This window comes from Microtus pennsylvanicus, chromosome 11, assembly GCF_037038515.1.
Source record: "Microtus pennsylvanicus isolate mMicPen1 chromosome 11, mMicPen1.hap1, whole genome shotgun sequence".
In the NCBI taxonomy this organism is placed as follows: Eukaryota; Metazoa; Chordata; class Mammalia; order Rodentia; family Cricetidae; genus Microtus; species Microtus pennsylvanicus.
The window spans coordinates 51,422,237-51,444,932 of NC_134589.1; the positions used below are offsets into that span (position 1 = coordinate 51,422,237).

The window sequence follows — 22,696 nt, forward strand, 5'->3', positions numbered from 1 at the left end:
GGAGCCTGAAGGCAGGCACTGAAGCAAAGGTCACCAAGGAGCTCTGCTGACTGGCTTTCTCAGCCTGCTTTCTTCCAGCATCCAGGACCACAGATCAGGGCAGCACCAACCATGGCTAGCCGGACTCCCTCACGTCAATCATCAATCAAGAAAAATGTGAGACAGGTGTGTCTGTCAAGTGAGCTGCTTTCTTACCAAATGATTCTAGCTTACGTCTTGTTGACATAAAACACGCCAGTCAAAGCCCTCTTTAAAAAAACAAACAAAACAAAGCAAAGTTTCAACTTTTTGTCCACTAATTTGCCCAGGTTGGTCTTGAATGGTCTCTGTAACCCAGGCACGCTTTAAACTCCTGCCTCAGCCTGCTAAGTAGTTGGGGTGACAGCCTGTACCACTCGGCCTGATACTGGTAGACGTTTTAATGTTTAGGGATATCACTGTCTATGGAGAGAACACTGACAAACACACATTTTATTTAATGTTGATTTTTATGAACATATTCACAGCAGTTCCATGCTTGCCTATCAAGTCCAGGACATAAACCTTACTATAGTTAGGCTTAAATCTGCCAGAGTGAAACGTAGGAGGCTGAGGCCGGAGGATTGCATTTTTGAGATCATCTTGGGCTACAGAGGGAGAGCCTTTCTCCAAGCAAACCAACCCCAAATTATACATAAGTCAATTTTAATACTCTACCCCAGTGGTTCTCAACCTGTGGGTGGCGACCCCTTCGGGTCAATTTGTAACAATGAAGATACATTCTGCATATCAGATATTTATATTATGATTCATAACAGTTACAAAGTCACAGTTCTGAAGTAACAATGAAAATAATTTATGCTTGGGGGTTACCACAACATGAGGAACGATATAGAAGGCTCACTGCACTAGGAAGGCTGAGAATCACTGCTCCAATCATTTGGCTTTAGTTCATTGCTCCGTGTTTGGTTTACTTGTTGGTTTTTTTTTTTTTGGATTTTCGAGACATGGTTTCTCTGTGGTTTTGGAGCCTGTCCTGGAACTAGCTCTTGTAGACCAGGCTGGTCTCGAACTCACAGAGATCCACCTGCCTCTGCCTCCCGAGTGCTGGGATTAAAGGCGTGCGCCACCACCGCCCGGCTTGGTTTACTTGTTCTTGCTTTCTCTAGAGAAAGACACTTGCTGTTAAGAGGCAGGGGCTCCTGGTACCGCTCACAGTGGACCCAAACTCTTGGGTCAAGTGAGCATTCTGGTTAAAGCCCAAGGTCACCAAAACATTTCCCTTCATGTTTTCTTTGAGTTATTGAAATCTTGTCGGCTCTCTCAGAGAAGAGTGTGTACTGTCCTCAACCCTCAGCTCTGTGGGGCTCCGGGGTTGGGTTCTTTTAGAAATTGCTTGTGGTTGGGGATCTGATATTTTCCATAAAACTTATGCTGCCTTGATTTGGTGTGTGTGTGCGTGCGCGCGTGCGTGCGTGTGTTCTTTATCTTTCTCATAAGCTTTTCGTTTTCACTCCAAGTTTTCCTCTGAAATGTATTCATTTCTATCTGTCTGGCCAGGGTTATGGAGCCCTCATTTTGTTATTATGGTGTATGTTGTAGTGTCTTGCTCTTTGAGTACCATGAAAGTGAGCTGTGAGCCTAGTTAACTCTTTCTAATGCCTAATGGGGGATCCACCAGGATCTTCTGAGGGAGGAGGGCTGTGTTTGCACGCTGATGCACCTCGAAGAACAGTTGACTACCTCTGAATCTTAGGGCCTCTTTTCTTCTTGATAAGGGTGTAGAAGGCCCAGTCTGGCTAACTGTTTAGAATGTTTTCCTACCGAGTTATCATATATGAGCACATGTGCCCTTCGGTCCTTCTGGGTTTTGGAAGTAGTTCAGTGTTTTCCAGATCTAGTTGGCTCACATACAGGTCTCTGTTTTTATCTGTTTACCAAAGAAAATAAATGTATCTTGGTCTCTATAAACAGCTACATACTTAGAAGAAATACAAATATGTAATATTACTCCTTTTTAACTAAAATCTATAAAGATGCCCAAAGTCATAATTATTCACTCCCTTTTGAATGAAAAAGACCATTGAAAAGATTTATTTAGTTTATGTGCATGACAGTTTTTGCCTGAATGCTTGTGTGTGAGGTCAGAAAGGGGGTCAGATCCACTGGAATGCAAGTTACAGATGGCTGTGAACCACCCCGTGGATGCTGGGAACTGAACCCGGGTCTTCTAGAAGAGCAACAAGCGCTCTTAACTCCCGAGCCATCTCTCCAGTCCCTTTTCCTTGTGAGCTTAGCCTTTAACAACTGGGCTGTCTTTAGCCCCAAAATACCTTTCTGTAAGGGCTAGCAGTAACTTTCCCTTTTGAATGGAATTGTGAATTCAGAGCTACACAGACTAATCACGGTGGACACACTCCATGTTTCTCCCTGCCCCCCCCCCCCGCCTTCTTGCCTGTGTCAAGCAGCTTGTGGTTATTTGGGTGTCTGTCCTTGTTCTGCATTCTGGGCTGATTCCTGACAAGGTTGAAAGAATTGTGGTGTTTCTATTTCTCTTTTTCACTTAATGGCTTCAGCGAGGGTACTCAGTTTTGGCTGAAAACAGTAATGTGAACATTGTCAGAATAAAAATGGACTTTTCTATCTTTTCCCTTGCCAAACCCTAAGTAAATGAAGTTGAGAGGCCTTGTGGGGAGAAACCGCAGGAATGTTGCTTGTCATAGGAACTACGGCTGGGAAATAAACCAAGACCCCTGCAATAGAATAAGTGCTCTTAGCTACTGAGCCATCTCTCCAGCTGAAGCAGGGGGTTCTTAATCTCAAAATTACATTTGCCCTATTAATTCCATCTTTAGGATTTTATACCACTGATGTATTTGCCTATGAGTAAGTACTAGATTTATTGCTATAAACAAAAAATAGTTGCAGAAGTTTGCTAATAACTCAAATATCTATTTATAAGGGGCTGGTAGGGTATGCTATGTCAAAACATCAGCAACCTTCAAAGATGAGGGAGATCTTTATGTGTTAATATGAAATAATTTCCTGATTTGTGTTAAAATGTGGGGAAAAAATCAAAACGCAGAGATGTATATTAGCTTGGGAGCGTGCACAGGACCGACAGATAGAGGAGGCCACTGTCCTTCACAGACTTATTCCCATGGACTTCATTTGTTCAGTTAGGTTTATAATGCTCTGGCCAGAACAGCACCAAAGGTTACTTTGTTACTCCTTAAGAGCCACGTGGCCTGTAAGCCATCTGTGCGGAGCAAGGAGTGTATAAATTATGCTATCATGTGTGAGACAAAAACAGACATAGTGTTATAGCTGGGTGTTCTCACCTAAGAGAAGGCCACCAGGGTCAGCTCTTTATGAATTTGAAGTTTTTTATTGAGTCACACAGACCCAGCCAGGGGCATGCGTAGAAGGAGCGGCAGGCAGGCCTGCTTTTCGTTCCTCCCGGCTCCTGCACAGCTAGCTTTATCCGACTAGCTTATGCCCAGAAATAACAACACACAAATCGTATTCATTTAAACACTGCCTGGCCCATTAGTTCCAGCCTCTTCTTGGCTAACTCTCACATCTTGATTAACCCATTCCTAATAATGTGTGTAGCACCACAAAGTGGTGGCTTACCGGGGAAAGATTCAGCATGTCTGACCTGGTGGCTGGCTCCATGGCAGCTGACCCAGAGAGGAGAGGCATGGCGATTGCCTAACTTCCCTTCTTCCCAGCATTCTGTTCTGTCTACTCCACCTATCTAAATCCTGCCCTCTCAAAAAGCCAAGGCAGTTTCTTTATTAACCAATGAAAGTAACAAATAGACAGATGACCCTCCTACATCAGGCATGCACTTTTGTGGCTACCAGGACAGAGGCAGCACTGAGCTGAGTGGGCTGAGAGGGAGTGGGGGGGGGTGAAGGGGGATTTATAAAGGTAAAACCCACAGGGTTGGTGCCTCCTTTTGACGTAGCTGCAATGGCTGTTAGCAAGCATGACTGGATATGAACTTTTAATAAGAATAGGGCATAGTTGTGTCACCATGGACTCGCTCTGATGGAAAGCCACTTCCAGAAGCAGAACAATGCAGGTTAGCAGAAGTTCCTGTAAGTACCGCGTGCCTGAGGGTAATGCTGACCTCAGTTTAACTGGAGGTCAGGCCAGGATTTAACAAATATGCTGTCCTCACTTCAGTGGGAGGCGTATGTTAGCTTGGGACGTGCACAGGACAGACTTATGCCCATTGACTCCATTTGTTTAGTTAGATTTATAATACCCTGGCCAGAACAGCACAAAAGGTTATTTTAATAGTCACATGGCCTGAAGGTCTTTTGTGGACCCTCGTCTCCCCAGGAGAAGGACGGGTTTACAGTTGCAGTTTCAGCTCAGTGAGTTTTAAAGGCAACAACAACAACAAGAAGGAATGAGTAAGTCACGCTGGGATGTGGTCCAGGCCTAGAAGGCGCTCCTGCCAGTGGGTGATACAGACTCACAGATGATCACAGCAGCAACTGGGAAGCAGCAGGAGTGCCTCTGAGGGGCAAGCAGTGGGCAAGCTGCCTATCTCTGGCTGAGGGGAGTTGAGGGGCGTGGGGTAGGGAAGGCATTTCCCCGAGAAGCTGGGGTCTCTTCAGGATTAGGAAGGATGAGCTGAGCTGACCCAGAGTACAAGTTTCTCCAGCAAACAGCAAGGGGCATGTGGTGGTGGTTCTGGGCAATGCAGGGCTTCAGTCCAGAAAGTAGCGGTGGGAATGTGGGGGTTTTATTTTGCAGACATCAGGAGGCAGAGGCTTTAAAACTTTTAAAGGACTGAGCTCAGAGCCTGCTTCAGGATGGACAAAGTGTGCAGAGTTGCTGGAACTAATTGGGTGGCTAAAATACGCATCCTTCAAACGCCGTGGAGTAGCTTCATCCTGTCCTGCAACCTTAGTATTATCTTTAGATATAGGTGATCCAACTTGCGATGTTTAGCCACCCAATATATATGGAGAGAGAGAGAGAGAGAGAGAGAGAGAGAGAGAGAGAGAGAGAGAGAGAGAGATTAGGCGAGTGGCACTTTCTAGCCACTGGGGCTCTCTTCCTCTAAAGTCAGCCAGGGTCTTCTCATTCTGCCTTCTTGTTGGACCAGATATTGAGTGTTTCTTACATTTTGTTTTTCAAATCCCCATCTACGTCTCCTTCTTATCTTGCTCTCACCAAAATGACTTTTGAGAGCTCTGCTTTGGCCAGGGCCCGGCCTTTTCTGGGGCTGTAGCTAGGCTCCCGGAGGTAGTGGGGGCCCCAGCACGTATCAAGGTGGGGTTGATTGGCAATGTGTCAAGGCGGGGTTGATTGGACATGTGCCACCCTCTGCTCAACCCTAACCAAGACTTCTGAAGGGGTGGGGCCTTGGCTCTCTTATTTAGCGCATCTACCCCTCTTGACTCTCAGAAGGGAGAAAGCTACATCTGCAAGATGGGAGTCTTCTGCATCCGTGTCTCCACTGGGTGCTCGCTGTACGCGGGCTCCATAGACAAAGTCCACCTGTGGCTGGTGGGCGAGCATGGAGAAGCATCTCTCGGGATGCTGCTAGCACCCCAACGGAACTCGGTGAGCTTCACAGAGCTGAGGCTAGGCTGGCAGGGGGTAGGGTGGGAGAGTGGGGGGGGGGTAAGGGGTGGGCGGGGGAGGGCAAGGCCAGAGAAATCCCAAGGAGCCCTGTGCTGGTTCCTTAGCTCCATGGAAGGCTCTCACAGCCCTGGGAAGCAAAGAGCATGCAGAGAGGCGCTCCGTGAGTGCTCAGTAGCTATTGGCAGCCGCCTGGCGGGAATAGTCCTGTACATCCCTCATTTCACAGAACTCCGCTGGACAACTATCTGTAGTGCCGGCTGTCGGACCTCTCTATTTTTAGAAGTTAGAATTTCCCATCTTCTCTGCAGATCCTGGATCTTTAATCTTAGGGCTGAGTGGGTGGGAAGGAGGGTGTGGGGTGCACAATACTCTGTGCTGTCCCGTTTATATGTGGCTGGTCTTGCTTTCCTTTTCTTCTTACGACTCTCAGATCCTTCCAGATCCGGATGCTGTCTTATGTTCACTTCAAAGGAAGATAGAGAAATAAGGCACTTACTGGGCTTCTCCCTGTCTTGCCCTTCATCTATACAAGTGTTGAGCAAGCTGGGTCAGTTCTGTTCCCCAAGCATTTCACCTGCGTTTTGCCCAGTCCTTGGCCACCAGCGAATGTCCCCTAGACCTGCTAGACTCCAGGTCACCTTGAACATTCCTACTTTAAGACAGCCTGCCTGTTCAAGCCTTCCAAGGTCTCCAGTTCTTCCTCTGTACTAACGGCCAAACTTCTTGCTTATTCTATGTCCCTCAGGATCTGGTCTTGTGTGGTTCCCCAGCCCTAGCTTCACGGCCCAGGTGTCATGGAGGCTTGGGGCAGGGCACGAAGACACAGGTGCAGGGAACCGGCAGGCTGGCTGAAGGAAGGTGCTGGTCCTTTCAGCCTCTACTCTCTCCATGGACTCTACCTGGTGTCTACTCGTCCCTGACCTCGTTCTCTCTATCCCACCCTCTCTTCAGTCCAGGTTTCTGCTTAGAGACCGTCCTCTTGAAATTCTGGCTCAGCCTACACGGAATTCCTATGGATCGTTTGCCTTGGTGGGGTCTCCCATCTCACCTGTGTTCTCGTTGGGCTTCAGGCAGGGTTTCACCCGCCCCCAGCCTACCTCCAAGGGGGACAAAGAGAAGGAAGGAGAGAGAGGGTACCTTTTCATCTTCTGTCCCCAGCACTCTCATCTTGGTTGAGTGACAACCCAGAGTGATATCGTGGGGCCCTGCTAGTGCGTGCTCCCTTTCTCTTTCTGGCTTCCTTCGCGTGGCTTTCCCTGTGGCCCAGTGGAAGCAGAACTCAGCCTGGACACCCTGTCCTCTGCCCCTTGTGTTTGCCTACAGGAGGTGGAATTCCAAGTGGATGTGCCAGAGCACCTGGGGCCCCTGCTGTTCGTGAAAATGCAGAAACTCCATTACTTTCTGGATGACGCCTGGTTCTGCAACTGGATCTCTGTGAAGGGCCCGGGAGACCAGGGAGCAGAGTACAGGTTTCCCTGTTACCGATGGGTGCAGGGCACCCGCATCCTGAGCCTCCCTGAGGGCACCGGTGAGCAGAGGGGTGGGGCCTCAGTTATGTGAGGAAGACCGGGCAGGGTGGGAACTGGAGTCTGGAGGTGTGTGTGGGTGGGTGGGGGTTGTTTGTTTTAAAGGAGTTGTCAAAGAAGTGTGTTGCTGGAGCTGGCCCAGGTGCCATGGAGGCTCGGGGGAGGGGCGTGCAGATGCAGGCACAGGGGACAGCCCGAGCTGGCAGGGACCAGAGAGAGACTCCCAGTAGACATCCCAGAACGCCTCCCTCGTCCACATCTAGGCTGCACTGTGGTTGAAGACACTCAAGGCCTGTTCAGGAAGCATAGAGAAGAGGAACTGGAAGAGAGAAAGAGTCTGTACCGGTGAGCCCAACTCCAGTGACCCGCGGTGATTAGCAGGGCAGCTCCTGCAGAGCCCAGTCTGATGCTGTTTCCGCCCCGCAGGTGGGACAACTGGAAGAATGGTGGTATCCTGAACGTGGCCGCGACCAGCTTGTCTGACCTCCCTGTAGATGAGCGATTTCGAGAGGACAAAAAAGTTGAATTTGAAGCTTCTCGGGTTTGGGGGTAAGAGCCAGGGTGTCTGGTGTGAGGGGAGGCGAGCTGGTCTAGCCTGTGGCACAGTCACCGTATGGTTTGGTTCTAAGTATAACTGTTGAGCCCTTTCTCCCATTCTTCCCTGAAGGAAAGCAGATGTCCTTCTCAACTTTCCTATAAATTCTCTGACCTCCTGGAAAGACCTAGATGACTTCACATGGGTTTTCAAGCTTGGCCGCACCAAACTGGCTGGTTAGTTCACTTACTCCAACATCACTCTTACCCCCAAGTCCTTCCCAAGTGCAGGGAGATGAGAAAACCGGGTTGGGGGTGGGGGCAGAGGCTTTTGTCTCTCTGGTAAATCTGGGCCAAGCTGGGATGATTTGGCAGGTGTGGGAAGGACCAGGAACGTGGATCTTAGATACACTCACCTCCCATCCCTAGAGCGGGTTCGATGCTCCTGGAAAGAGGATGCTTTCTTTGGGTACCAGTTTCTCAATGGTGCTAACCCCATGGTGCTGAGGCGATCTACTCAACTTCCTTCCCGTCTGGAATTCCCTCAGGGGATGGAGAAGCTGCAGGCCGAACTTCACAAGGAGCTGGAGGTGTGAACACGGGGGGGGGTGGGGTGGGGTGGGGGTTTGGTGCCAAGAGAGACCAAGCAGGGAAGCAGAGGCAGCGTTGTGCCAGCCCTTGCTGCTCTCAGATTCACTGTGGAGTCTCAGAACTCCCTGCTGGTTGTCAAGAGGGGGATCCTGCAGGCGAAATCCCAGACCGATCTGGAGAAACGGACGTGGCTTTCCTACTACAGGAGAGTGGATGGCGGAGGATGGCAGTCTTAGTTGGGGTAGAGACAAACTGAAAGTTGGGAAATGGTCCTAGAGGCCATAGGTCCAGAGGGATGCAGGGTAAGGGGATCCAGGTCAGGGCTAGTGTTGTTAATTAGGAACGAATATGGGACAGAGACAACATTCATGGGGCAAGACAGACCTGCACCTGAATCCTGGTTTTGCTGTGTTAAGCAAGAATTCTCTGATCCGTTTCTGCAGGGAAACAGGCCAGTGGGAAAATCACCCTGCCCCTGGCCTGTCCCTGAGCCCAGAATTTAGCACTCTCCACCCCCATGATTCTGGGTACTTCCCCTAGACTAGCTCTGCACGTGCTCCTAAGACCCCGTAGACCCCGCCCCTCTGCTCAGCCCACTCGCGTCTCTCTTTCCATCCAGAGGTCACTGCAGGAAACAGGTCGATTTTCTTCTCTCTCCTCTCTTTGTTGGGCACCCAGGGTGGGAAGAAGACTCTCCAGGCCGACAGCAGCCCCCATTTCTCTCCCTGTGCAGGAAGGCACTCTGTTTGAAGCCGATTTCTCCCTTCTGAATGGGATCAAGGCCAATGTCATCCAAAGCAGACAGCAGTACCTGGCTGCCCCTTTAGTCATGCTGAAGCTGCAGCCAGATGGGCAACTCTTGCCCATGGCCATCCAGGTGAGCGAACCTGGGGGTGTACCCCAGGGTGGCCTCCTCTGATGGGCCTGCTGCCCAGGTTCTCTCTCCCTTCTCTGTAGTGCCATTCCCTAAGCACTGAGGAGGCCCCAGAGGAGGAGATGGGCAGCCTCTGACTTTAAGGGGTGTGTGGCTGGAGAGACAGGCTCCTTAGCTTGGGTAAGCTTCGATGCCAAGGATAGAACCGGTCCAGGAAGGATCCTGGGAAGAGTGTTGGGGGGATGGGTGGCCTCTGTCCCCAGAGCCCTAGGGGGAGAAGGCTGGAGACTTCTGGGGATTGCACCGAGATGAGAAAGGCCAGCTAAGCTGAGCTCAGGAGGCGGAATGTGGGCCGCTGGGAAAGACGTTCCTCCACATTTTCAGTGTTAGAATGGATAGAAGAAGGGGGTTACTAACGCTGGGTTTAGGGTCTCAAGTTAAGACTTGGGGGGCGGTCCCAGGTGAGTAGAACTCATAGGGAAGAAGAGGAGGTAGAACAGAAGGAGAATCAACTGAGCTAGAGTCAAGGACACAGGGAAAGTGGGAGTCAGGCAGGTTTCTCCAGAAACAACACTGAGGCCAGAGAGACACCCACGTAGGCTTTGGTCCTGCCAATCTTGAGGTCATGAGGACACATACAAATCCTCTAACTAGCAGCTGAAACCTGGAGACTTGGACCTTTGTGGTCAGGAGGTGTTAAAAGATGAGGGAGAGGCCAAGATTTCTGCACATGTGCGGGATGGAGGAGAGAGGGACCACTGAGCCCCTGACACGCAGCTCCTCACTCAACACTCTGGCTTTGCTCCAGCTTGAACTGCCCAAAACTGGATCGGACCCACCGCCAATTTTTACACCCGCGGATCCCCCAGTGGACTGGCTCCTGGCCAAATGCTGGGTCCGTAGCTCTGACATGCAGCTGCATGAGATACAGTCTCATCTCCTGAGAGGACACCTGATGGCTGAAGTCTTTTCTGTGGCCACCAGGAGGACCCTGCCTTCAGTGCACCCTGTTTTTAAGGTAATGTCTTATTCATTATTGCTCTGCCTGTGTTTCTATCTGTCCAAGACACGTTCTTGCCCCTGAAGCATCCCTCTGTGGCATCTCAGGGTCCAGGGAAGTAGGATGAGTGGTGAATGGGAGGTGGTCTCCTCTACGTGTCAGTGATGATATTAATTCCCAAGGGGGTGTGATGAAGGTAACTCCCAAGAAAAGGTGTAAAGATTGTATTCTTTTAATATACAAAACATAAATATACACAGTGCAATAACAGATGCAAATGACTTAGAGATTCCATCCAATCAGAGAAGACCGTGCACAACCACTACAGATTCCTTACAGCCTTCTTTGAAAGGTTCTGAAACTGCAGCCTAAGGCAACAAGAGTAGCCTGGTTGACTACAGCCAATCAGAGCAAAGAGCTCATCCATAAAAAAAAGTGGATATTGGATATCTCTGCTCAGAACTAGTCTAGATGACAGTGGAAACATCTGATCTTCTGGGAGTTTTATGTCCTGTAAGAGAGAAAAAAAGACGATAATGATTGTATCCAACATCCTGGCCATGACGGACAGTGTAGAGTCAGAGCAGCAGCCTGAGGGTGAGTTTCTTCTGGGGATCAGGGAAGACTGCTGAAGAGAAACCCAGGGAGGGAAAGCCATGTCAGAAGGCAGTAAGTCGATGCGTGGTACCAGCCAGGCAGCACAGATCAGCACACGCCCAGTGCCGAGGACCAGACTGCAGCCTAGCAGCCGGGCTTCCTGCAGGGACCTGGCCCAGATTTCTTTGGATTTACCCCTCCCACCTCTTCTCCTTCTAGCTTCTAGTTCCTCACCTGCTCTACACCTTGGAAATTAATGTCCGGGCCAGGAGTGATCTGATCGGAGAGAGTGGTTTTTTTGACAAGGTATGGGGACAGAAATGGGTTTCAGGTTCACTCTGTCCTCTGACTTTAGGGCAGCTTGATTTGACTGCATCTGCCTGTCCTTGGTCCTGTAGGCTATGAGCACAGGCGGAGGAGGCCACGTGGATCTTATCAAGCAAGCCAGCGCCTTTCTAACCTACAGCTCACTGTGTCCTCCTGACGACTTGGCTGAACGGGGGCTCCTGGATGTTCAGTCTTGCTTCTATGCTAAAGATGCTCTGCGACTCTGGGAAGTCATAAATCGGTGAGGCTGACGGTCTGCAGGACGGGTATGGGTGCTGGTGCAGGTAGAGAAGACCAGGGGGATAGGAGGTCTGTGCCTTGGTTGGGGGTGGACACTCTGACTTGGCCGTCTGATCCGGGAGCAGAGGGCTTCAGTGCGCTTGCCTGACCTTTGCTGGCAGGTATGTGACGGGAATATTTGATCTCCACTACAAGACCGACGCGGCCGTGAGAGATGACCATGAACTGCAGAACTGGTGTCGAGAAATCACAGAGATTGGGCTGCAAGGTGCCCAGAAGAGAGGTAATAGGGGTCCCTGGCATGAGAACTAAGACACAAGTTCTGAGACCTCTCCAGAACCCTCTATACCTCTGTGGAATCTTCCAGAAGCATTTCAATCTTTATGAAAACCCCCAAAGGCTTTTCTAGGTGCAGTACGAACAGTGCTCATAAAAAGTTTAAGGCTAACCTCACCCTGAAAGAAAGCTGACCTCCCTCAGAAGCCATCAGCTGTCCATAGCTCCTCATTTAGGGCGCGAGGACTCATGAGCCCCTTCCCACTTTTCTTTATAATGCTGACTTGCTATGTGGGCAACCGGCCACCTTGAGCTCATGAATACATCCATCAGGCCTGTCACGCCCGGAAGACACCGTTTTCCTCTGTCTCTATCTCCTACAGCCCATCTGCCCTCTCTTTCACCGTGATCCCCAAGCCTTGGGTGGGATATGATATAGTTGCCATGGCTCCTCTCTTCCCTCACCGCACCCACTCCTGTGCCAGCTTCCACAAGCTCCTGGCATCCCTCCTCACTCCTCCCTAGGCCTCACTTCTAGCAGCTGTGGTGACGTCACACACTAACCGTCCACACCTCTTGTAGGGTTTCCCATCTCTCTGCAGTCTCGGGCTCAGGCCTGCCACTTTATCACCATGTGCATCTTCACCTGCACCGCTCAGCACTCTTCTGTCCATCTAGGCCAGGTACTTCCCAGAGGGAGGCAGTCGGGAATTTGGGTCCTGTAGTGGGGGAGGGAAATGTGAGCATGTGGGCCAAGGGCCTTCGTGTTTAGCCAGCCTTGACCCTAGATCACTGTCTCTCCAGTTGGACTGGTTCTATTGGGTCCCTAATGCGCCCTGTACCATGCGGCTGCCACCACCTACCACCAAGGATGCGACAATGGAGAAGCTGATGGCCACACTGCCCGACCCTCATCAGTCTACTCTCCAGATAAATGTTATCTGGCTGCTGGGCAGACGCCAGGCTGTTATGGTGAGAGTCAGCTATTCAGGGTCCAGAGGATGGATTCAGAGGGGAAGCCATGTGTCCTCAAGGGTCAGGGTCACAGGTTCTAAGCTGCTTCCCCCACCCTGCATCCCAGGTGCCTCTGGGCCAGCATTCAGAGGAACACTTCTCAAGCCCCGAGGCCAAAGCTGTGCTGATGAAATTCAGAGAGGAGCTGGCTGCCCTGGAAGAGGAAATTGAGATTCGTAATAAGAGCCTGGACATACCCTATGAGTACATGAAGCCCAGCCTGGTGGAAAACAGCGTGGCCGTATGAGCAGCTCCAGCTTTTTTCTTGTTTCACTCACCCCTAGCGAAGCACTGCCCCACACTCGAGTGGTTGCAGTCCTGCCCTCCCAAGCCCCATCCTCTGCCCCTGCAGGAGCCCCTCTTAGTGCCAGCTTTCCATTGTCTGCTGCAGTGAACAGTTTGCTTTGAATGTGCTAATTGGGAGAGCCTCTCTTCAGCCGTCCTCTCTTCTTTTCCTTGCCTATAAGGTAATTAATGGCCGTGCTCAGAACAGCACAGCATACCAGGGACGCAAGAGGGCGATGCTATCCATTGTTGTACACCTTTTTTTTTTTTTTTTGGTTTTTCGAGACAGGGTTTCTCTGTGGTTTTGGAGCCTGTCCTGGAACTAGCTCTTGTAGACCAGGCTGGCCTCGAACTCACAGAGATCCGCCTGCCTCTGCCTCCCGAGTGCTGGGATTAAAGGCGTGTGCCACCACCGCCTGGCTGTTGTACACCTTTTATGAGTTGAATAGACTTCAAACCTGAGTAGAGTCTAGTAGCAATAGAAAAGATGGCTTGGACTAATGATAGAAAAGAGCGTGGATTGAATTATTGTAAATAAAATGTTGGCAAAGATTATGGAGCATCCAGACTGTTCTTTCTTTCTACCTGGGGGGATTTGGAAAAGAGTGTAACCATAGCAATTGCCAAGCTGTTTGTATTCTCAAAATTTTCATTTTACAAATCACTTTGAAAATGTAAATGGAGGGGGGCTGGAGAGATGGCTTAGCGGTTAAGAGCATTGCCTGCTCTTCCAAAGGTCCTGAGTTCAATTCCCAGCAACCACATGGTGGCTCACAACCATTTGTAATGAGGTCTGGTGCCCTCTTCTGGCCTTCAGGCATACACACAGAAAGAATATTGTATACATAATAAATAAATAAATATTAAAAAAAAGAAAGAAAATGTAAATGGAGGAAAACTGGTAAATCTTTTAAAATTGCTTCTAGCTGGAGATATTTGGCTTCAAGGATTAAGAGACATGTCTATAAGCTATTTCCCATTTGCCAGTTGGGAAGTGCCAAATCAATTTGACAAGTCTAGAAAACCTCATGGTTCTCTTAGTACAGCATGACTTAGCAATGTCTAACTGGGGCATCAGGATGACATTTTGGAAGAATGAATTGGGGGGTTTTCTTTCTTCCTCTGAAAACCTGTGTGAATTTAAAAACAAACAGCACAGATAAGGCCAACGTGTTCCTGTAAGGAAAACAAGTCTGCTTGACCCAGTTCTTAATTCCACGAAAGACGTGTGTACTTGATCTGATCTGTGTGGGTGCCTGTGTGTTACTCGGGGTAGAACCTAGGGCCCCAGGGCGCTTGGTGAAAGCTATACTATCAGACTCCACCTTTCTTTAACCCTTGGTTCAACTCTCTCTCTCTTTTAATTTTAAAACAATCTTTTCTCATTTTACATATTAATCCCAGTTTCTACTCCTTCTCTTCCTCCTGCTTCTCACAACACCCCCACCTTTCCCAGACCCCACCCCCATTCACTCCTCAGAGAGGGTAAGCTTCCCATGGGGAATCAACAAAGTCTGACACATTACTTTGAGGCAGGACCAAGGCTGTCCCCCCAAATGTCTATGCTGAGCAAAGTATCCCTCCAAAGAGAATAGGCTTCAAAAAGCCAGTTCAAGCAAAAGGTTAAGTCTTGGTCCCATGGACAGTGGCCCCACAGTCTACCCCAGCCGCACATTGTCACCCACATTCAGAGAACCTCATTTGGTCCTATGAAGGTTCTCCCACTTTCAGTCTGATAGCTTATGGGGGAGAGGATGTGGAGTAAGGGGAACACTCATCCATTGCTGGTGGGAGTGCAAACTTGTACAGCCACTTTGAAATCAGTATGGCGATTTCTAAGAAAAGTGGGAATCAATCTACCTCAAGACCCAGCAATACCACTCTTGGGCATAAACCCAAAGGACGCTCAATCATGTCACGTGGACGTTTGCTCAACTACATTCATAGCAGTGTTATTCATAATAGTCAGAGACTGTAAGGAGCCTAGATGCCCCTCAACTGAAGAATGGATTTTAAAAAATGTGGTACATTTACACAATAGAGTGCTACTCAGTAGTAAAAGACAATGACATCTTGAAATTTGCAGGCTAATGGCTGGAACTAGAAAAAACTATCCTGAGTGAGGCAATCAATTCTTGAAGGAAGAACAGGGAAGACTTGAGGGGTGGGAGTGGAGTGTAATGCTAGACTCTGTGAAAAACCTTCAAAGTCAGGGGAACATACCATAGTTTCCAGAGCAGAACTGGAGTCTGGCAGTGTAGGTGCTAGGAGGAGCCGTTGGCAGTGGGGTGAGGACCATAGGCCAGGAGAGCAAAGGCTCTTCTGAAACTGCTCCTGGAGGCTCTTCAGGAACCCAGAACAGGGTCCTGAAGGTGACACCACAGAAAGGCCAGCTTCTCACTGGGAACCCCCCCCCCCCGCAGAGGCCACACCTCCACTGGTCCTTGCTCCTCAGAAACCACACCCTTTTCCTTGGAGTCCTCTATCTCCCTGGAGCCCATGCCCTTCTGGGAGGCTGTGCCCCATTCCTTAGGGGCCACACCCTTCCCCTTGGGCCCCACGTCTTTGGTTCCTTGCTCAATGCTTTTACATTTTTACAGGCTTTCTCCTCGGTCTCATATAGAGAACAGCCCAAGTCTCCTTGCTTTGTGCCAATAAACTTTGTAGACACTCAAGTTTGTTACACACGGACTTGTAGGATGAAAACCAAGAGGCCTGGCCTTCGTGGGGGTTGATACTAGAGTCAGGCCCCTTAACGTCCCGTGGTTGCTGAGTGGGAAGTGAGGTCATGGGTTACGAGCTGCATTACACGTGTGTATGTAAACATGATTTCTTGCCACAGACATAGTCTGGCAAATACATGTTTCTGTCTCTCTGTCCTTCCCTTTCTCCTTTCAGCTGACCTTGGCTGACCGTGACCTTGATCTTCTCTGGCCTCCGCCTCCCAAATCCAGGGTTCACAGCTGGGCACCCCGTTCTAAGGTTAACACGTATGTTTTCTTATGACAGGTCATTAAGAGTCAGTAAGGCCAGGTATGGTGGTGCACACCATTAATCCCAGCTCTCAGGGAGGCAGAGGCAGGTGATCTGTGAGTTCAAGGCCAGCCGGGGCTGCATAGTGAAACCCTGTCTCAAAACAACAACAACAACCCATACCAATCTTAGCCTCCTGGTGGGACCCGGGTATAGTAAAACACTTTTGTCAGAATGACTTAATGAAGATTCTTACAAACAAAAGATTCTGAAACAATACACAGGGTAAGTTTACACTTGGCGAGAAGGAGGCATCATTGCAACCTGGTTCTTGTTTGCACTCTTAGGTAAATCTAGCCAAGAGACTCTAGAGTTTTGCCTTTATCTGGAAAAACATGTTTACCAGCTCACTGCACCACGGGTCCTCTTACTGCATGATCCTTTCTGGGGCATCCTCTCAGAGGTACTCATTAAGAATGTGACCTTGTGGTAAGGTGTATGGGAAGAGCAAGGCAAAATAAGGCAAAGGCAGAGCCAGCAGCGGTTGGTGATGCTTGAGATTGCCAAAGGACTAGTTGCTGCTTGGCTTTTTGTCAGCTCCAGTCATCTGAGAAGAGGGAACCTCAGCTGAGACAACGCCTCCATCAGATTGTCTGTAGACAAGTTTATAGGGCATTTTCTTGGTTGATGATCAATGGCGAGGGGCAGCCCACTGTGGGTAGTGACAGCCCTAGGAAAGTGGTCCTGGGGTGTGTGAAAATCAGGCTGAGCAGGTCATAAGCAGCAAGCCAGTAAGCAACACTACCCCACGGCTTCTGCTCCAGTTCCTGCCTCCAGATCCCTGCCTTTGCTTTCCTCAGTGGTGGACTGTGACCCAGAATACGGAAGCCAGTTAGGCGGTGGTGGGCATATCCGTGATCCCAGTACTCACGTCGTGCCCTTGGATGTGTGGATCCATTCCACCTTGACTGAAGGTCAGAGAGTTCAGGCCTATTCTTGCTCCTCCAAGGTTCTGACAGGAGGTTTGACCCAGGGAGTGGCTACCTACAGGATGCTTGGCCTAAGATATGGTCGCTGCATGTCCTGCCTAAACGTCAGAATACTTAACTCAGGATATAGCTACTTGATGTTTCAGGGGTTGAAGAGGTAATCGCTTTGTTTGTTCTTTGTATCATCGTAAAGCAGTCTTTTACCTTCTTCCCCCATTTTGAGTTGGGCTATAACAAACTATAATAAGCTTGTGAAAAATAAACATGGGTAAATTCAGTATTCACTGGGTTGCCTTCCTGACTCTATTCTGTGTCTCTGTCTATTTCTTTTGTATCTCTGCTTTTGTCTGCCAAATATTCCTAATCCAGAGGCCCTTAACCTATGGAACACACGAACCCGTTGAGGCTGAACCCTGACAGGTGTCACCTAAATGCGGGACCTTGATGTACTCAGGAGGTAGAAGCAGGCAGATCTCTGTGAGTTCAAGGCCAGCCTGGTCTACAGAGTGAGTTCCAAAGCAGCCAGGTATACACAGAGAACTGTCTTGACAAACCAAAGCAAAACAAACCAAACAATAACAACACAAAATCCCCACACACACACAGAAAAAGGAAGACAAACAAAGCCTTCTTGACCCAAGTTGCTTTGTTTTGGTTTGTTTGTTATTGTCACAGCAGTATAAAGCAACTAAGACAAACAGACATGAAGAAGGAGGGAAGGATGAACCCAAAGCTTTAGACTGGCTTTGATGGGCAAAAGGACGTGTAATCTTAAGCTTTCAACATTGAAACTGAATATATAATCCAAAAAGTAGGTAAAATGTAAAATATGACCTTCAATTGAAAATGCAACATTAATTTTTTTTTTTAGTATAACAGAAGGTAACTTTTTTTGGTCATGACCCAGGGGAACCCCCATTGAACAATTTTAATATACTAACTCAGATCCTTGGGACATCAGGGCTGTAATCATTGAATGGTACTCTTCTGGCTCCTCTAGGCTGAGATTTTCTGGGCTGTTGGGCCAGCTTGAGACACTCTCTTTCTGTGTCTGGCCCTCTCCCAGATGCAGACTACAGAACAGACGGCAACAGTGGGTAGAAGAAGCTTTGGGGTCTTTGTCTGAAAACTTTTTCACAGCTCTTTTTGGACATAGTTATCGAAGCAAAGTATGGCGAGTGCATAAAAGTGAACTTGCATTGTTTTTGAATTTATGCCCAATAATCCATCATGGTTTCCAGAAAATGCGCATCCATTCCTGGGGAGTCCTGCATCCTTTGCAACCCCCTCGCGCTCTGTCCCCAGGCAACCAAGACTGTTGTGGGATTAACTGCTTTGCCTATGACAATCCCCTTTTCTGGTGTCCTCCCCTTGGCGTGATGAGTTGAGATTCAACATGTGGCTGTCGTAGTTTTCATTCTTATAGCGGAACAGTGTTCCTTGGGAAACATATCCCACGGCTTGCACACACAGTGACACTGTTCTTCCCCAAGCCCCAGGACTTCCCCTTTCCAGAATTTTCTCACATATTAGGTGTGATATTGAATGGGAGTATTTAGAGAGAGCTCTTTGTCTGGTTCCAGGTCTTGAAGAGAAATAAAACCTTTTAGGTTTTTTTTTATCATTATTATTAGTTATCGTTTTGGTAAATTTTTAAAAATTAGGGAAGTTTCCTTTTACTACTAACATGCAGGAGGTATATGAATGGATTTGGGTCAATTTTTTCATATTTGATGTGTCTGCTTTTCTTCTCCCCTCTCTTTCTACCTCTCCCTTCCTTTGCTTCTCCTTCCCCTTCACACACACTGCCTTCCTTTCTCTGCCGTTCACCACCAACTCATCTGGGTCAGCTTTGTGGTTCAGGATGGCATGGAACTCAGGCCAAAATCAGAACTGAATGAAAGTTCCCAGGGCAAAGCCACACGTGTGTTAAAGATTCTACATAGCTGATTGACCAGGCTACCAATGTATTTGAGTTAATCTTGTATCCCGCCGCATTACCGAAGCTGTTTATCGGCTGTAGGAGTTCCCTGGTAGAATTTTTGAGGCCTCTTATGTATACTATCTGTTAGTATGCAGGCATCTGTACTGGCCTGCCCTTGGGGTTCTGACAAGCTATGTCCTCAGCTGTAGTCACTAAGAGCACCTCCTGTGCACATCACTATGTTCCCTTTTAAAAGGGCCCTGTCCACCTCCCATTTATCTTTCTTTCTCTCTGTGTCTCTCTTCTCTTCTCTTCTCTTCTCTTCTCTTCTCTTCTCTTCTCTTCTCTTCTCTTCTCCTCTCCTCTCCTCTCCTCTCCTCTCCTCCCCTTCCCTCCCCTCCCCTCCCCTCCTCTCCTCCCCTCTCCCTCCCTCCCCTCTCCTCTCCTCCCCTCTCCCTCCCTCCCCTCCCCTCTCCTCTGCCCTCCTCTCCTCTCTTCTCTTCTCCTCTTCTCTTCTTTTTTCTTCTCTTCTCTCTTCTGCCACTCCTGTCCCCAGAGGCCAGTCTCTCCTCTCCCCTTCCCCCTTTCCATTCCCTTGCCATTAATAAAAACCTCTCCACACGAACTCTGCTGCATGGCATCTTTCTCTCTCATGCCGATTTCTGTTTTAAATTATAGCACTATCATATTATCTGCAAATAGTGAAAGTTTGACTTCTCTCTTTCCATTTTGAATCCCTTGATCTCCTTTTGTTCTCTTATTACTTTAGCTAGGACTTCAAGCACCATATTTAATAGATATGAAGAGAGTGGACAGCTTTGTCTTATTCCTGATTTTTGTGGAATCACTTTGAGTTTACTCCCATTTAATTTGACATTGGTTGTTGGCTTATATTATGCTTAGGTATGTTCCTTGTATCCCTGATCACTCCAAGATCTTTATCATGAAGGGGTGTTGGATTTTTGTCAAAGGTTTTTTCCAGCATCCAATGAGATGATCATGTGTTTTTTCTTTCATTTTGTTTATATGGTGATTACACTGACATAATTTTATATGTTGAACCATTCTTGCATCTCTGGAATGAAGCCTACTTGATCATGGTGGATGGTTTATTTGATGTGTTCTTGGATTTGGTTTGTCAATATTTTATTGAGTACTTTTGCATCAATGTTCATGAGTGAGATTGGTCTCTGCAATTCTCTTTTTTGGTTGAGTCTTTGTGTGATTTTGGTATCAGGGTAACTGTAGCCTCATAAAAAGAGTTTAATTACAAGCTAGTAGTTTCTATATGTCTTTTTTATACCTCTTTGTTATGCTTACTGCTTATTTTATTTTAGAGCAAGGGTTTTACTATGTAGCTCTGGATGTCCTGGAACTCATTGTATAGGGCAGGCTGGTCTTGAACTCTGAGACCAACACTTGCCTCCCCAAGTGCTGGAACTAGAGGTGTGCACTCCCACACCTGGCCTCGGTGTTTTACTATGAGGACATTACAAAAATACAGATAAAGAGCTATACAGGGTGACATGCAAGGGACAGTGTATGGCACTTCTGTGAGTACTACCACCTTCTAGAAACTTCCATATACTCAGCCCTAGAAGCTCTGTGAACTCTTTCCTTCTGTCTTTTAAGGAGGTTTGAACTCAGAGGTATGGTTCATAATAGGCTGGGTGGAGAAGAGGGGTGCTGTGTGTTCAGAATCTCCTTGCAGAATTTGTTCCCTGGCTGTGAGAAAGGCCTGCTTCTTGCTGTTGGACATAGGTAGATCACAGTGTTTCTTCATGGCCATTTTTTTTTTTGGTTTTTCGAAACAGGGTTTCACTGTGGTTTTGGAGCCTATCCCGGAACTAGCTCTTGTAGACCAGGCTGGTCTCGAACTCACAGAGATCCGCCTGCCTCTGCCTCTCGAGTGCTGGGATTAAAGGCGTGCGCCACCACTGCCCGGCTCTTCATGGCCATTTTTACAATCAGCAGCCTGCTTACCCACTGCTCCCCTCGGAGCCTCACGCACAGCCAATCTTCTGTCTTGAGGTGTATCCAGTCTTTATAATTATATCAATGTAATTAAACAATGTGTGTGTGTGTGCACGTATGTGTGTGTGTATGTGCACATGTGTGTGTGTGTGTTGTTGAGTGCAGGCATGTTCATGTGGGGTGATGGCCAGCTCTCAGGAGTCGGTTCTCCCTTCCACTGTGGGTTCCAGGAATCCAGCTCAGGTGGTCATGGGTGTACAGTAAATGCTTTTTCCTGCTGAGCCATCCCGCTGGCTTTGTGTGATATTTCTATTCCGTTTTGGCTTTGTAATGTTTGTGGGGTTCACTTATATTGTAGCAGATGTTGGAGCTTCACTCATTTTCATGGCGGAATAGTATTTCCTTGATGCAGTGTTCACATTTTGTTATCTATTGTCCACTTTTTGCCTATTTTAAATAGCAATGCCATGACATTCATAAACATGTATCTTTTGTGTATTCTTAATTCTTCTGGGCACATATCTTGGAACAGAACTGCTGATCATACAACAATTCTATCTTTAATTTTTGGAAGAGCCGCCAGACCGTTTTCCATAATTGCTGCTGTTCTTTACATTTTTGTTAGTGAGGTTTTAGGACTCCAGCTTGCCCATGACTTGCTGACACTGATTTTTCATTAAAAATTACTGTTGTTTAGCTTGGTGTTCTTGTGGGGGACCTAACAGTGAGAGTGCGGGTGTTTCTGACTCTTTCGTATTCTTTGGTTGCCTTGTCCAGCCTTGATTAGAGGATTTGTGCCCAGTCTTGCTGCATTTTGTTATGCCATGTTTGATTGATATCCCTGAGAGGCCTGGTCTTTTCTGAAGGGAAATGGAGGAGCGGTGGATCTAGGGAGAAAAGGAGGTGAAAGGGAAATTGGGAGGACCAGAAGGAGGGGAAAATGTAGTTGGGGTTGTTGTATGAAAAAATGAATAAATAAGAAAAAAGGGGAAAAAAGAAACAATATTGCTATCCTAGTGATTGTGAAGTATCTTATTGGGGTTTAGTTGGTGTTTCCCTAAGGGCTAATTATGAGACATTTTCATAGTTGATATATGTATGGTATTCTTTGTAGATAGGTGTCTTAGTTAGGGTTTTTATTACTATGAAGAGACACCATGACCATGGCAATTCTTTTTTTAAAAAATAATTTATTTCTGTCTTATGTGCATTGGTGTTTTGCCTGCATGTATGTTTGTGTGAGGGTGTCAGATCTTGGAGTTATAGACAGCTGCCATGTGCGTGCTGGGAATCGAACCTGGGTTCATGTGGAAGAATAGCCAGTGCTCCGAACCGCTAAGCCATCTCTGTAGCCCAGATCATGGCAACTTTTATAAAGAAAGCATTTAATTGGAATGGCTCACTGACAGTTTCAGAGGTTCAGTCCATTATCATCATGACGGGAGCATGGCAGCGTGCAGGCAGACGTGGTGCTGGAGTAGCTGAGACTCGTACTTCTTGACGGCAACAGGAAGAAGGATGAAACATTAGACAGTCTCCTGAGCATAGGAAACCCCAAAGCCCATCCCCCACAGTGACACACTTCCTCTAGAGATCCGCCTGCCTCTGCCTTCCCGAGTGCTGGGATTAAAGGCGTGCACCACCATCGCCCGGTTGGCATTTTTGTTGCTGTTGTTGTTGTGTTGGGGAGGTCCTATTCTATTCCGTGAGTGCCCTGGAGCTGGAGTTGCAGGCGATGTGGCTGTCTGCTATGGTTGCTGGGATCTGAACTCAAGTGCTCTGGGTGCAGAGTCACCCTAACTACAAAGGGCAGCAAGCACTCCTAACCACTGAGCCATCTGCCCAGCCCAAGAGACACTACTGAAAAAGGCTTTCATTAAAAAAAATTCATTTATGGTGATATGCAAGATATTCATCAGTGTGGCTATAGGATAGGGCCAGTTCAGGCGCCCTCTCCTCAGCTGCCCAAGGAACAAGCTGGGG

At 48.1% G+C, this 22,696-nt stretch overlaps 1 protein-coding gene across 1 annotated transcript; it reads left to right on the forward strand.

Moving 5' to 3' along the window:
• Positions 1-5,433: 5,433 nt before the first annotated feature.
• On the forward strand, positions 5,434-13,125 carry LOC142831598 (polyunsaturated fatty acid lipoxygenase ALOX15-like). The gene is made up of 14 exons (XM_075941811.1): positions 5,434-5,568; positions 6,913-7,117; positions 7,379-7,460; positions 7,542-7,664; positions 7,783-7,886; positions 8,079-8,239; positions 8,974-9,117; positions 9,923-10,132; positions 10,931-11,017; positions 11,110-11,279; positions 11,440-11,561; positions 12,137-12,237; positions 12,359-12,526; positions 12,636-13,125. The coding sequence occupies exons 1-14, from the start codon at positions 5,434-5,436 to the stop codon at positions 12,813-12,815; spliced, it is 1,992 nt and encodes a 663-aa protein (XP_075797926.1). The 3' UTR covers positions 12,816-13,125.
• The last annotated feature ends 9,571 nt before the right edge of the window (positions 13,126-22,696 follow it).